The sequence below is a fragment of the Borostomias antarcticus genome (genome assembly GCF_949987555.1).
Source record: "Borostomias antarcticus genome assembly, chromosome: 23".
NCBI lineage: Eukaryota > Metazoa > Chordata > Actinopteri > Stomiiformes > Stomiidae > Borostomias > Borostomias antarcticus.
Genome location: NC_140256.1, coordinates 7481498 through 7497647, shown reverse-complemented (window position 1 = coordinate 7497647; position 16150 = coordinate 7481498). Strand labels below are relative to the sequence as shown.

The 16150-nt window shown below is 40.3% G+C and overlaps 1 protein-coding gene across 1 annotated transcript; it reads left to right on the top strand.

Annotated features, from left to right (window-relative positions):
• Positions 1 to 1040: 1040 nt before the first annotated feature.
• LOC311325076 (secreted frizzled-related protein 1-like) lies at positions 1041 to 11751 on the top strand (the record flags this gene model as incomplete). The annotated part of the gene is made up of 3 exons (XM_084457725.1): positions 1041 to 1566; positions 4785 to 4865; positions 11429 to 11751. The coding sequence occupies 3 exons, from the start codon at positions 1041 to 1043 to the stop codon at positions 11749 to 11751; spliced, it is 930 nt and encodes a 309-aa protein (XP_084313851.1).
• Between the last annotated feature and the right edge of the window lie 4399 nt (positions 11752 to 16150).

The following is a 16150-nucleotide window of genomic DNA, read 5'->3' as shown; positions in this document are numbered from 1 at the left end:
CCTCTGTAATTTCGAATATGTTAAATGCATTAAAGAAGTACATTTTCACAATTTACATGTTGCATGAGTTGAAATAGGCCTACCACAGTCACATGGTGTTTGCTAAAACAATGATTCTTAAGGGGGTCCTTTCTTTAAAGTAGGTTTTGTTCTCTAATGAGTGTTTTAATTGGGTTTTTACGTCATTAACAAGACAATGATATGCATGTGAATAATGATTTACATTGAGGACTTTCACACATCGTATCGAACTGGTGAAAGCTATAAGAAAGTCGACAAATTGCGGAAAGACAAATTTACTTAAGCCTAATGACATCTGATTAGTTTGTTGGGGGGCGGGGGGCTAGCCTTGGCCACTTTATAAAAAAAAACAAAAAAACCTTGCCTACTTTTTTAAAAGCCGTATTGTTTTCCAAGCTAACTTGCTGAAGCCAATGATTTGTAATATTCGGAGACACGGATTATATTTGCCTGTATTAAAGCGTTATAAAGCAGTACCATTGATTTGCCATAGCACGGATGGACAATTTACTTCCTAATAATCAGCGAGTCAGTGCGCTCTGCAGTTTGCCCTTTACTGATATTTGTGTTTTGTCGTTAGGTCAGGTCAGGTAGTTTTTTGACAAAGGAATAGAAAGAGTATTGAAAGGGGGTAGGGAAAGTTGAGCCGTGTTTTATGCAGTGGGTAATTGAGCACTTTGATTGACATGAGAGTGCCAAAAGGCACAGGCGCTCTCCCATTGGACAGCGCGCACTTCACAATCTCCTCTTGTTTCCAAGCTGCGCGTAGAGCAGGGGCAGTTATCCTCGCAAGCGCTTGTGTGAGCTAGTCGAATCAGAGGACGATCAACGGAGCTGCAGTAATAGGAGGCTGCAGTGGAGTTATTGAAACCTGAAACTCGATACAGAGAGAACATTTATTAACAAGTCAAAGCTTTTCTCCGTTTTCTTTTTTTCACCAGGAGCAACACTTTTCATTCAACTGAAAGCTCTTTTCTGAGCTCCTTTCACGTGTACTGTGAAGACTGCCTGGTCTAAATATGAGGTCGTTGCAACCTTCGTGTCACTCGAGGATCATCCCCCTGGCTTTGACCCTGGCACTAGTATCAATGTGCAGAGCTTCTGAATATGAGTATCTGAGCTGGAAATCGGACCTGTACAACAGTGGCCGCAGCTATGGCAAGCCTCCCCAGTGTGTGGACATCCCGGATGACCTGAGGCTATGCCACAATGTGGGCTACAACCAGATGCTTCTTCCCAACGTACTGGAGCATGAGACCATGGCCGAGGTTAAGCAGCAGGCTGGAAGTTGGGTGCCCCTGGTGCACAAGAACTGCCACCCTGGCACTCAGGTGTTCCTCTGCTCCCTGTTTGCCCCCGTGTGTCTGGAGCGGCCCATCTACCCGTGCCGCTGGCTGTGCGAGGCAGTCCGGGACGGCTGCACCCCCATCATGGAGTCATTTGGCTTCCCTTGGCCGGACATGCTCACCTGCGACAAGTTCCCCCAGGGCGATGTGTGCATCGCCATGACGGCGCCCAACGCCACTGAGGCCACCAAGCCCACAGGTAAGCGAGGCCATCGGAACGCTAGTCAGTCTTGTAAAGCTTGGTATCAGTTAGAAGGTGTTTGAGGTTTGCAAGCAGGTTTGTAATCTCTGAATTCAAAGGTAGACAGGTTTGTAATTTTGAATTCAAATAAAGGGGGTTGCCTGGTAAATTAATTCTCTTTGTACATTTCCAGTTTTGGTTATTGATATATTATTGATTTGGCGTGTATCAAATCTCTTGCTGCAAGATGATCCATCAAATGGATATTAATCTAAATTAACAATCCCCAAATGTACCATGTCACACTCCCATCTACTTAAAAGCTCAGAGAACCGGCTGGGTGCATGTAGAGCTACTTCACTGAGATAACAAACAGCCTCTACTTCGGCACTCTGTGATAATTGACACCCTCTCTGGTGACAGAATGTTGTTTCAGGGGTTAAGCTCTGTTTGGAGATGTAAATCTGAACACAAATGAACCAACATGACCTTTTGGGGTGATTTTGCTCTTGGCTGCTGGATTTGTTCCCACAGTAAACTAAACAAAAATTACTTACATTCCAAATATTTATTTAGTTTCATTAAGTATTCTCTGTCCTCCGAGTAAAGCTCGGCATGGTGTGAGCATTAAGTTGCCTCCTATTGACAAAGAAGTGATGTTGTAATATTGTAATGCTCCTACCAGATGGAAACAATCGAATTCAAGGTGTTTGTTGACAATGCCAGGAGGCAGTCCAGTTTCAAAATTAGTATTTTATGCGTTATGCTAACTTCTTAGCAGATCTCTTAAAAATCATCAGGTATAGTATAGTTATATATAGTTGTACCAGAGAGAGATGAGGGGAGAGAGAGAGAGAGAGAGGGACAGAGACAGGGAGAGAGAATAGGGGGTGGGGAAAGGTGGTGGTGGATGGGGGGTTGAGAGGAAGAGAAAAAGGAACTGAATCCATTGGGACCAAGGAGATAGATTGGAATAAATCATGCAGAGTTGATCCTGCAAATGTAATTAAGTGTGTCCCACAGACACCATCCCTCACTATGCATGCTTGGAAAGAGTGCAACCTGCTAGGATCCAGTTACTGTCCAACCATTTACTTGGAGATGTGCTCGATTTAGTAGAATGAGCCAGACTTGCAGACACAGAAAATCATGACAAATGCATTAAGAATCAACGTGTGAGAGCTCTGAAAAGGATTTTCTGAATCCCTTGTTCCTGGCAGAGTATTTTCTCGCCCAGTGACTGTTCCTGGAAAGCATCAGAATATATTTTGGAGAAAAAGGTGGTTCTGTTTCGTGAGGTGTCTAAAAAAAGGGAAAGTACAACTAGCTCATGCACATTGCTCATAAAAGGGGAATTTCCATCATCAACTTCCCTGTATTTTATTTCTAAAGCACATTATACCGTAAAAATGTGTTATTGCTCAGCTGTTTGTACCAACTTGAACATAAATAGTTTTTGTAATACGCGGTGTGAACTGATGTGGATATTCCAGGCTCCAGAAAATGAAGTAGAAGTCGCCTCAGTGCTGGTGCATTTCAACAGCTCTGACTGTATCTGAGGTGGTCTCTCAGTGCTGAGACACGTCCTGGCGGGGGTAGGCTGGGGGGTAAGGAGGGGGGGGTTATGGAGACTGACATGGTGGTATGGACAGGAGCCCAGGAGCCTGAGAAAGTCTCCTCTGGGGCTTCAGGGACCACACAGGGATCCACAGTCCATCTCCAGACATCACCGGTTATCGTGTGGTGTCAGCGCCAGTGATAAATAAACCACCCGTTTGCCCAGCCCAGCAGGCCAAAGGGTCGGTCTTGTTTTAACCCCAATAAGAGTGCTCTCTCATTAAGATGAGTAAATGCATCTCTTTCTCTCTGATGAATTCCATCGATATCTTACAATTATTCATTAAAAACTTTGAGATTATAGTGCTCTTATTTCATGTAAAAATGTGTATTGGTATCAAATGTCAATGCACGGTACCTAATCATTTATTTACATGCCATTCTATGAATCATTCTCAGTTTCATACTCAGTTTCATTGAGTTAAGATAACAAAGACAAGATGTGCCCCCCCCCGTGGGTGGTAGTATCAGGCTGCTGATAGATTTCAAATAGAAACCAGTTGAAATGGAAAATAGGACCCCTTTGAGTTTGTCAACAGTGTTTGTTTTCACAAGCTCTTCACACCTGGGTGTAACTTTCACATGTTTTTGTCAAACACATGTAATGGACAACTGGCAACCACAACCCAAGAGGCTCAGTGTGTGTAAATATATATTCCTTTATGTTTTACTCTGCAGATTTATTCAGAGAGTGGATGTTGAAAATGTATTTTGATTTCAAAAAAATCACTCAAAACTATGTTACAGTTTGGGATTCCAAACTTGTTTCTGGAAATATGCTCAGCAGTTTGACCAGGAACAATCAATTTCTTAAGCATTAAACTGTTTTGTCCATGAAAACATTTATGAAAGTCACTAGCCCATATCCCTTCTAGGCATTACCACATCAGAATCAGCTATTACCTCATTTGTAATGTCATAACATTGAAAAAATCATTTTGAACGTGTCTCCTGTTACATTAACAGTGGATATGATGCCATCCCTGCACTCTAGCTTCAGTCTGATTCATAACTACCTCAGAGTTCTCAGTTTGGGCATCTAAAGATACCTGACAGTGATGAATGAATCGAGTGTCAGGTACAGTGAGTGTGTCAATGTGTGTGTGTGTGTGTGTGTGTGTGTGTGTGTATGTGTGTGCCTGTGTGTGTGTGTGTGCAAATTTGAATGTGTGTGTATTCAAAGACAGCAGGACTGTGAGGCAACTAGAGACACTTTTGGTCAGCACTGGCCACACTATAACAATGGAATAAAGGTCACTATGGCCACAGTAGAGTACTGAGAAGACCAGTCATTTGGTACATCTAGCAAGTAGCCAGCAGCAGTGTTTACAGCAGGTTTTGGTTCCAGTGTGCTATAAAAACATACTGATCATTGACCACACTGAACCAAGTGTTTCCTTATAAGACCATAGGTCCACATGGAACATAGAGTTCCTATTGGTGTAAGATCGACAAGAGGGATGTGCAACAGATAGGATGGGAAATGTGCTGTTGCAGAGGGAAATGTGACTCATTTTTTCATTTTCTCTGCCAGCTTTCACTTCAGTTTCTATGAGACAGATTTCCAGCACATCCTGCATCTTGTTTTCTTAAACACGCTGCCCTCCTTCCTTCCACAGGGTACTCTCCCATCTGCCCCCCATGTGACAACGAAATGAAAACAGACGCCATGCTGGAACACATGTGTGCCAGTGAGTTTGGTAAGGATCCTCCCAACACGCACGCGCACATGCAGACAAGCACACCTGCATGCACACACAAACAAACAAACAAACAAATAAACAGACAAACAAACAAACTGTATTGCATAACCAAACACCACAGAACTATTGATTGTGCGCTTACACATCTTACACATCACTTTTCCCTTCCATGTTCAAAGGTCAAAGCATTTCCTAAGATCTTTATATAAACAAGCTTAGAAAAGTTAAAGTGGCAGTCTTCTCACTGGATTGCTTACATGCATTCCCCGACCATTGCCATTCCTGTTGCAGTAATACGCTTTCTAGTTAATCCTAGCTATGACTGCCTGTGCATGATATATACAAGTATAGCACAGAACAAACATTCTTTGAATGTTTAAAGTGGCTTTGTTGGTTTTAGCAAAGTTAATCTGTTTATTGGAGACAAAAGAAACTAAGATTAGAAGTGAGAGAAAAGAAGGAGTCAGGCCATTGTTTGTTTAAAGTTTGAGGATTTGGTTCAAATGGATAGAGGACTCAAATACTACAGTAATTACTAACAGTTAGTACATGTATGTCATAGGTTGACAAATGTGTTCAGTTGAGAGATGATTAGATGTTTAGAGGAAAATTGCAATATTTCATGGGCACTGGATGAGAATCAATATGATTCTATTCAATTTCCTTGGATGTCTGATGGCTGAAAAGACAAATCTGTGTATGGTTCAAATAGATTTTTTTAAGGTACTGACAAGACACCCAAGTGTACATTTCACCATACTTTCAAACAATGTGCAAGGTAGTTTGTCATTCTGACTAGTGTTAAAAGTGTGAAATTTAAATGATTTATTTTTCCCAATCCACTCATGAAACATAATGGACTATATGCCAACTGACCAACTGGGCAATCTTGAGAAAGACGCACTCTGGGGGTTACCATCAGTTTCCTTGGTTTTTCATATAAACCGAGAGGAGCAACTGCCTAAAATCACTAGAAAAACAAAGCCGGAGAGTTTGAACCCATTTCACAGTCTTTATTGTCCTTTTAAAGGCCATATATTCTGTTGCTAATGAATTGGCACTTAGAGTGACACTTAAGTATTTGTCAGGTATTTGTGGCTGTAAATTGGGATGTTTGTTCTGCTGTCTGGTCTGTCTAAAGTGTCAGGAGGCATGCAAGTAAGTAAGCCCAACTCCTATTGGTCCATTTCACTGCTGCAGGACTTGACACAGGCATCCTACTGTATGGTGTGTCAATGCAATGCTGCAACAACTTAATACAAATATAGCTGCAAGCAGCGGTATGGGGGCCAAGCAGGAAGCTTGACACGATGGTGGCGCTAGACTGTGCGAGATATCGACATGGGACTTGGTGACAGGGGTCATTGGAGTGTCTCTGATGAGTGTGTCAAATGTGGTTTTGATACATAAAAATATTGCTGAGATATGACCCCACTTCCTGTTTGGTGGCTTCAACGGCAAATTCAATTGGCTGTAGTGAGCGAACAGTTTAGAATATTGAAAATCCCTGTAAAGATTTTCTCGACATTGGTCTATAGATTGTGCGTACCGAGTTTCATGCAGATGAAAGTTGGGGTGCGTGGGGTGCAGGGTGCGTTGAACTCGGCTTGAGCCAAGGATTCCAACGGTACCTTGTTTTTGAAAATCTGACATACGAGTCAAATGTTGCGTGCCTAAATGCACCTTCAACCATGACACGTTGGTGGCGCTAGAGGGTTCGAGGTGTGGACATGAGTCTTGGTGACAAGAGTCATGGGACTGGGCCCGATCAGCGTACCAAGTTTCACAACTTTTTACCATACGGTTCTAGGGGCTGCCATAAACTCCATGGCAGAAGAAAGAATAATAAGAAAAGGTACAAACACAATAGTGGCCTACGCAGCTTCGCTGCTTTGCCCCCAATAAGACAATGATTTGTATATCTGGCTCACAGTAGCCCATGTCTTTATTATTCAGCACACCTAGATACAATGATTATATCCAATTGGAATGTGGCCAAGGACACTGTGTTGAATGTTTTATATGCTTGCTGGCCTCTAAGTTTTGGTGGTTTTCCAAAGGCTAGACCAGGGGAAGACCAACTATTGCATTAAGATAATTTTGTTTTAGCATCGTTCTCAGGAACAAATTACTACAAGTTATGCTATTCAAATGAATTGCCCCTTGTTTTTTGCACTGCCAAGACAGGCTTCACTTTCTGTCCTCAAAATTCATCACGGTTAGCCAAGCGACAGTGGCACATCCTTATGTTTTTCATCTCTGATGAAGACAGATGTTGTTTTGATTCCCTGTTTCAATCTCTTCAACGCTTGACATCGGAGCTTACCCAGGCTGCTGGACCTCAGGGACCGACAATGACTGTTAAACGAGCCTGTTATTGCTGCAAGTAGAGCCAATCACCGATTCCATAGGGACTTCCATAGCTCTCCCCCAGAACAGGCCTGTTTCAAGTTGGTAACATCAGTGTGACAATGCCATGGTGGGTGGCTTTATGGTCAACATGTAAACATGTTGTGTTTACATGGGCAAGAGATGTCTCTTTGGCAAAAGAATTGAGAAAGGTTGACCAGCAAATAACACATGAAGCAACACTTTCATCTGGATTTCATTGTAGGAACTTTGATTCTACCAAAATCAGATACCGCAATAATGATATTGGTATACTGAAAGAGCAAAAAAGTTTCTCTGATGCTCCTCACAAACAGATGGCTGGTCTGAGCCCTTCTGTTATTGTCCAGAAGCTTGTGTAGGACTGGGCATGATTCAATAGATAGTGTGGTGTGAAAGATGATCCCTGACTGTTTGTCAGAACAAGAACAATTCCAATGTGAAAGCAATTATCATAGCATTTGATTATGATTAGCTTCTTTTTTTTTGTTGTTGCAGGATTTGATTATTATGTTTTTTTTGACAAAGCATCTGGACATACACACTTGTCTTGAGACAGTTTATTAAGCTTTCATCAATCCACATTCTTCCTGAAAGTAGTTTGAGAGGCAGCTTGCAAGAAATGCAGATTATTAGATTCAGGCTTCACAACACTGACAACCCATTTTTTGTTGGTTAGCAAGAGATGCTAAATCTCAGAGTCAGAGAGTCGGCCTTATTCCTCACACACTCCTGTCATACAAGTATGACCTGCAGTGACATGTTATTGCTAGCTCCTAAATGTGCATAGAATAACAAAGTCAAGTACATTACATCAAGGTCAAGTACACTACAGTCATTTAGCTGAAGATTTTATCCAGAGCAACTTACGTTACTTGCATTTAACATAGGAAACGTCAGTGTACTACTACTTGCCAGATCTCACAAGTGCATGTCCTTTATAAAACAAGTGACTAAGAGCAAAATCTAGTGCTGAAGCAAAAAGCGAAGTAGAATACAAAATAAAACAAATACAAAATGTATACGAGATAGGAATGAGCTGAAAGATATGCGCAAATGAATTTATATTTGGGTTAAATCTATAAGAATGTTAAGTCTATAAGAATACAGATGAATCTCATAGTTGAAGTCTCTCATCTTTATACCGTGTATTTAAGCATTATGTCCATTCATTGAATTGACAGTAATATGTAGGTTTGACAATGTACCACTAATAAATAATTAAAAACAATCTAGCCTCATAGTAGTTATGGGAGCGTAGAGAAGTCTTCAGCTGTGTAAACTGATCACATCTGAAGTATGCCACCTCTGACATGGAATTAGCATTGCTTGGCCCTGAAAAACCTTGGTTACTGGAAATATCTCATTGCGAAAGGTCTCCCTGGAAACATCTTACTGTGAAAGTCAAGTGTGAGAGGCTTTTTACAATTTAAATGTGTGTGTGTGTGTGTGTTTTTGCTATTGTTTAAAGTCAAGAAAAAAATGCTTTCTTCCAATCTCACAATTGTGTTTGACATTCTAATGCAAGTTGATCTTGATAATGCTTGAGTACTAAAAGGCAAGACCGTTTTTGATCAAGTATGGTTGGATAGAAGACAATCTGGCAGAGGGATTTTTGTTGGCATTTTTCTAGGCAAGTTTCTTAAAGGTTCCTCCAAGTACTTATGACTGTCATTGGTGTTTTGAGTGGGACAATTTCAACTGAAGAGTGTATTCTAAATTATCTGAAAAATGTCAGAATGTATAGCATCTTAACACATTAACATTTTTGTGGGAATAATTCTTCCATGCATACGTTCAAAGTTGACTGATCAAGTTGGGGGTAGGGATTCTAAGTAATATTTCAAATAACCCTGGAGATAGCCCAAATCCTCCCTGGTTCTTCAAAGATACATACGAATGTGTTCCTAAATAGGCTCCATCACAGCAGTCAGCTGTTAATGGTTTTATGGTACAACACTTTTTGTGTCCTCCTCGATTTATCTCCATGCTTAAGGGTTTATGGGTACTTCTGTTGAATCTCTTCTCTACTTTTGACAGCCTACTTTGTTGTTGCCAGTTGCACTATTCCCCCATGCTAATGCAGTAAACAACTGCTCCAGCCAGTTCTGGACTGACTGATCACATGGGCTTATCGGAACAGTCAGGTTCCATGGTGCTGAATGGTCCCAGCTCAGTGCCCCCTGCTGGGTTTATGGCACCATCTGAGCTGCCTGAAAGGCGGTCTCGCCCTCTAAACCAGGAGAGGAAACCAGGTCAAAGGTGACAGACAAAGGTTAAAGGCCTGGATGTCCACAAACTTTACAGCACAGAGGATGGATGGACATGTCTGACAGCTCTGTGAATTGCCTGCCACATTAAAGGCTTGTTTTAATGCTGTATTTCTAATTTTGTCCCTGATAGCATAACAAAGAACATTGCAAAATGATTATAACTCACTTGTGTGAGATGATAGTTCTGGATGAATTGCTTCCAAAAACCTGAGCCCAGAATGTATTTGATTAATAGTAAGACAAACAACTAAGCTCAACTGCCCCTCAGGTACTGGTCACTGAACAACTGAGACTTTCCCCCTGAACAGTTAAATCATTTCATATGCTATAACCGGTCACTGTACACTTTGGCTGAGGAGATTATGCACACAAACAACACAAGGTGCAAACAAAGTTCAGCACAGAGTCTAAGCTCATTTATTGAGATGAAGTGGTTTAAGGGGTGGGCCAGGCCCTCTCTTTTATGACTTGCTAATTATAAAAGCTGCCTATTTTGATTTAGTTTAACACTAAGCCTCCTCACAGAAACCTCTCATGGACCAGAGACAGAGGATAAAAGTCCTAATCCTTACCATGTGCACTGTTAATTCCTGGAAAGCAGGATTGTTCCTTTCTTACACTTTAATTGGCAATGGGAAGATGAAGTGCAATAGATGAACCCTAAAACTGGGCATGAGATCTTGTCGGGCCTATTTAGGGCTCATACTGTATATATGTACACTTACAGTAAGTGTAAACTAGTGTGCTGGTTAAGAAAAAAAACATTTTGAATTGTGCATTTAAGAGCTTTAACTTTAAGGTACTGTATATGGGCATTGATATAGGAAATGTATCATTCATTTCTGAAAAATAAAAAATCAATTAGCAATATTCAATCTCAAGTGTGTTAAAAGACTGCAATTTATCTGGATCTGAGATCCTCAGATAATGTGACACAAGTTTTCTCATGTTACCATGAACCAAGGCCACCTGCACTGCACACACACTGCCTATGCAAGGGGGCTGTTGTGGGGAGTGGGGTCAAGGCACAGCCATTTAGGTGGAGATTTGGACCACCATGGGGTTGACTCGTGCTCTATTCCAGGGGGGAGTCAGAGGAGACAAAGAGATTATGAGGTTAAATAGAGTTTAGTGAAACATCAGACCGATTATGGCAAATCAGAGGCTTAGTGTGAGATTTGGGTGAGATAAAAGTCAAGAAGAAGAATACTGTACTATCCAGAGATTTTCTTGGGTTCATTTGGGTCAGTACTGGGCCACACACTGTATCAAGAAAGTAGGACACATTTTTCAAAATATTTTTTTTAACCCTAAAATCATCTGCAGTAAGTCTGACTGGGCTGCAGAAATCATTTTCTATCAGCCCACAAGAGAGGGCTATTTGTGGGGATAAACACCCTCGTCATGTTACCTCTGGAGGTGCTCAGGGCTCACAGGACGTGATTTGAACATTCCTGTGTAGTGAAAGGAACAGAGAAGGTAGACAGATCATTTCCCCATACCTGGATGCCGCCTCTGAATCATATCCATGACAGAGAGACTTTTCTTATCATAACTAGCCCCAAGGCCTTACAGGGTGAGTCTGATATCGAATACATTTCCCCTTTCAGCAGCATTCAAACATTCTTTATCTTTCCTTAATGGTTCTGTGGGTCTGGTGGGCTCTTGTCACTGAGCCGCCTCTGTAACCCTGCCTCTCAGCACTCCTGGTATGCTGCACATACTGAGGGATTATGTGACTGTGGCATTTTGAACTGACGTTAAATATTAACTCACACGCAGGGAAACATTTGATATTATAAATCACACAAAACATGAGCTAAAACAAAAATGTATGCATTTTGTTTGATATTTCTTGTTCTTATATTCTTTTTTTGTTTTTTTTTGTTCTAATTGCAGCTTTCAGGGCCAAGATCAAGGAGGTGAAGCGGGAGAACACGGATCGCAAGGTGATCCTGCAGAAGAGGAAGAAGATGTTGAAAACAGGCAACCTGAAGAAGAAGGACCTGAAGAAGCTGGTTCTATACCTGAAGAATGGAGCTGACTGCCCCTGCCAGCAACTGGACAACCTGGGCAACCAGTACCTGATCATGGGCCGCAAGGTGGACAAGCAGTACCTTCTGACAGGCATCCACAAGTGGGACAAGTCCAGCAAAGAGTTCAAAAAGGCCATCAAGAAACTCAAGACCTACAAGTGTCCTGCTTTCGAGAAAATCTTCTAATAATCCCTCCTTAGCATCTCATAAGAACTTGCACAACCATAAAAACCCAAATGTTGGCTTTCTATTGTTTTGTTTATATATCTATATATCTTTGTATATTTACAGACCTACTTTGACATTTTCCATTGTCCATTTCTGGCCGAACATAATGATCATGGAAACCTCCTGTTATAGGTGTGGGTCTCCACTTTTTCCAAAAAGGACTTTGCAGTAGATCCCCTTCTTCACTGAATGTTTCTCCATGTTATGTATGTCACACACGCCCCGAACATGCTGTAAAAAGATGATACAATTCTGTTCTTCTGAGTTTTGCTCAAATTGATGAACTTTCTCTTGCTCTGATCAGATTTATAGATCATAGAATCAACAATTAGATCACATTGAGTAGATAATGCAGAATCGACAATTACTTGTATTGTAGCTTTAAAAGCCACACAGTAGAGGAGGCACAGATAGGGTCATGAAATAACTTATTGACAACAGTATGATAGTGTGTTGCCTTCACCTGATTGTTTTGTCCGATTAATGACTGCACTACAGTTGATTTTGCTAATTTCATTTCCATTTGCTTTGTTTCTTGTTTCTTTGACGTGAAAAATTATAGAAATGTCAATCCATGTACATGAACTGCATACTGTACTACATTTGTAGATTAATGGTTGGCTGCAGTGTACAAACTGCACTGTGTGCCAATTTGCCAAATGTCATGTGTTTCACCATGCATTATACCATATTTCAATTGCACAAGTATTTGAAGTGATCACTTTGGTATACCATATTGAAATGCTTTGCATATAGTCATCATATTTGACCAAAGTTATTTTTTTGTTGTTACTATTCATCTAGATTGACATTTTTTTTAGAATTGAGAATTGTTTGTGGATTGAAAAATCTGTATTTTTGATTGTTTTGTTCAGTATTGCTGGTACATATTAGCACTGTCAAATTAAATGACTGAAATATTGAATGTCAGCAGTGCATTGCTGCCCATTGTTATGTACATACAAATTTTACATAAATATAGGAAAAAATTAACTGTTTCCTTGAATAGTTTCCTTTTATGTTTCCAGTTTATGCATACACTATCTGACATTTGTTTTACAATGGCCATGCTTTCCAAATACTTTAAAGAAAAGTAGTCCTCCATTTTTATAGTAAGCTACAATAAACCCCCACACTTAGCAGAAATGAAACACAGTTGCAATTATACCCATGCTTATACTCACACACTGCAGAAATATAATGGGAAGTCACCAACAGGCCATACTACCACCTAATTACAGTAACTATATGAAAGCTCAGCTTACTCAGTAAAATGTCTATTATCATTTCAAAGGTGACACATGGTGAAAACTTGGTTCTTCCCATCCAAACATAATCTCTTTTCAATATGTCTTTCTAATACTGTTGTATATTAGTGAATGTTCTCACAAACCAACAGTATGAAGCACATTTTACTCTGAAGGGGGCAAATTCCATTCTTCTCTCAGTTTTAAATGTTAACATTCCATACTTGTTAGGAGTCCTATGCAATCAGCGCTGGAACCCTATTGTAATTCTTGGTATTTCACAATTCACCCTTAGGTGGCGCTATAATAAGCAATTTAGTACGCAATGCTGGCATTTCCACCCTGTTTGACGAAAATGTATGAAACACTTGGTATTCTCTCCATCCATCTTATCAAGGGTGACAAGGTGTTTCATTTAAAATGGATGACTTGTGGTGTGACAAAGCTAGCATTTAGTTTATGCTAACTACTGCAGTGCCCAGTATAAAGGTGCACACAGCACCTGTGCCCGTGGCAAATGTGTGACACAAAATCTACTGGGCTAAGACATGACTGCAACGTTCACTCCTCCTCAGTGTATATGACTCCTTCAGTTCTTCTGACTCCTTCAGTTCATCAGTACTTCAGGTCATCTGACTCCTTCAGTTCATCGGTCATTCAGGTCATCTGACAACTTCAGTTCATTACTCCTTCAGTTCATTTGATTACTTCAGTTTATCACTCAGTTTATCATCCCATTTCATTGCCGCTTGCGGCTATATTTTACAATTTATATCTTCACTAGTGAAATTAGCTTGAAAGTACCTGATCTCGTTTGGCATGGAATTAAATGTTACAATATGTTCTAGAATAACAGTATGATGTTTTGATTTCAGTGTTAACTAAAATGTTCTGCTTTGCTGATGATGTGTGCATATTGTCTGCCGCTGCAACAACAAAACAAGAACTCTGCTGCCAATAACTTGGTTGAGTTCAAAGTGAACCATCCTGACCTGTCATGGCTGTCAGACAGATTGGAGTTGTTCTTGGTGACGCCATTTCTTACGTCCCAATGTTCTGGAAAGAAGAGATCTCTCACGCACAGGCCTACTGTTTTTTATTCCATCTCCTCAAACCATATTCTTCAAACAACAGATTCTTCTCTTGAGATCTTTGTTCACTGTGATTTCACAGGCTGTTGGATGTTCGGAATGGCGTTTAAATGCAAAATTAAATGAGACATGCATCAATGGCAAATCCATGCTGACAATGAATTGCTATCTTAACCAGAAGAGATATGACAACAATGTCTAATCAATTTTCAAAATGAAAAAGATTTGTTTTCAAAAAAGATTTAACTGATTAATGTGTTACCCATCGTGCACATGATTTGGAAATGGCGTAATGTCTTTATATTCAGTGTTTCAACATGTAGATATCAAAACAAGTCTGTCAATGTCATGCTTGCACACAAACAGCTGTATTTCCATGCAGAAATATTTTGGGTATTTTAAGAATTTGTTTTAATTCCATAATGTCATGGTAACATAATATAAACCAAAAAAACATCAAACTATTTTGTTCATAGGGAAAAGGCTCGGAATATCAACGAGCACAGAGCAGTCCTTTGCCCATCTGTTTTCAGTAATGGCTTTGGTATTACAAAATACCTCTCAGATGTGGACTCTAATCATTACTTCAGCTGTCTTCAAAAGACCACAGAAACACAGAGCCAGGATACAGCTTTACCTGATTAGAGAAGATCTTGAAGAACTTCCTTCACCATCACATGCGCAATCGAAATATCACTTGGGTAGAACCGTAGGTCAACATGTCAATTCCCAGCATCCATATGGAAAAAGTAATGGCCAACATACAGTATACTGTGTGGGCTGTTTAACTACATTCCTATACAGTTACTCATTTTCATTCGATGTGATTCTGCCATTGACATTGCAACGGGCTCAGTATCATACAGTAGACCAGTGCCTTTGCAAATGACATGATACCGTATATTCACTACGTATGTGCCTGCTACTCCACTTACTAAAGTAACAAACTTTTCTGTCTTCTCTTTAAGAGCTTGATGTCCTCAAGATATGGATCAAGCCACATATTTTCAGGGAGGATTTTAGTCTCTGAGATCTTCTGGGTCCATCTGGGTACGTCTGGACACCACTGTGTCTTGTTTTTCAGGATGCAGCACATCCTCACATTAACTGGAGGAAACCATAAAGTGTTATTTAGACTTACAGTGAACATATTTGGCACCAAATAAGACCTCTTTTTTTTACCAGGTCCAAATGTTGAGTTTTATGGATCTTTGAACCAAGGGTGAGCCTGAAGGTTTTAAAGTGAAGCGATACTGTGTTCTTAATCCACTCATGTGCCTTCAAAGGCATAACAATTACACTAACCAGTAAAAGGACATCCTTTGTATTTAATGGAATAGCTGTATTCTCTGTTTTATGGTGCACCATCAGTAGCTAGCCAACAACATAAAAGGGTAATTGTAGATGTTTTGTTCAGGCACCCATCCATAATGTACTGCATGCAGCTATAACACTTCTTTTCTTTTAAATTAGGATTCATGTTGAACAATAAATCACGAAAATGGTTTCCACAGTACATACATATAGCTCAGATAAATATGAAATCCTTATCACATTCTGGTTTAGTCTCCTGAAATCTCTGCCTATTTGATTTTTTACTTCTTCTTCAGGCTGCATACTGTAACATTTTTATATTCATAGACTTCATACAATTTCCGAACACAAAATAATCCTGGACAGAGGTGCACTGCCATGCTCACCACAACAGTAACAACCCCCTCAAACCTCTCAGAGATACAGAAACCATTTTGCACAAGCTTGGGGGCTGTGTTAGGAGAAAACTAGCAGTGCCGTTGTTATTGTCTTAGGATTGTCTACTGTGTTCAGGACGAGGGATGAGTTAAAACATGCCGCATTTGCGGCCAAGCCGTAAATTCTTGGATTGCAGTCAATTTGGCAGATCACTGATATCAATCTTACTACCATTGACCAACCTAAGCCTTCAAGGCCTTTCAGCGTTTTACTGTTGTTGTTCACAGCATGCAGACATAGATTTATACCTTTTGTGATTATTTAAGT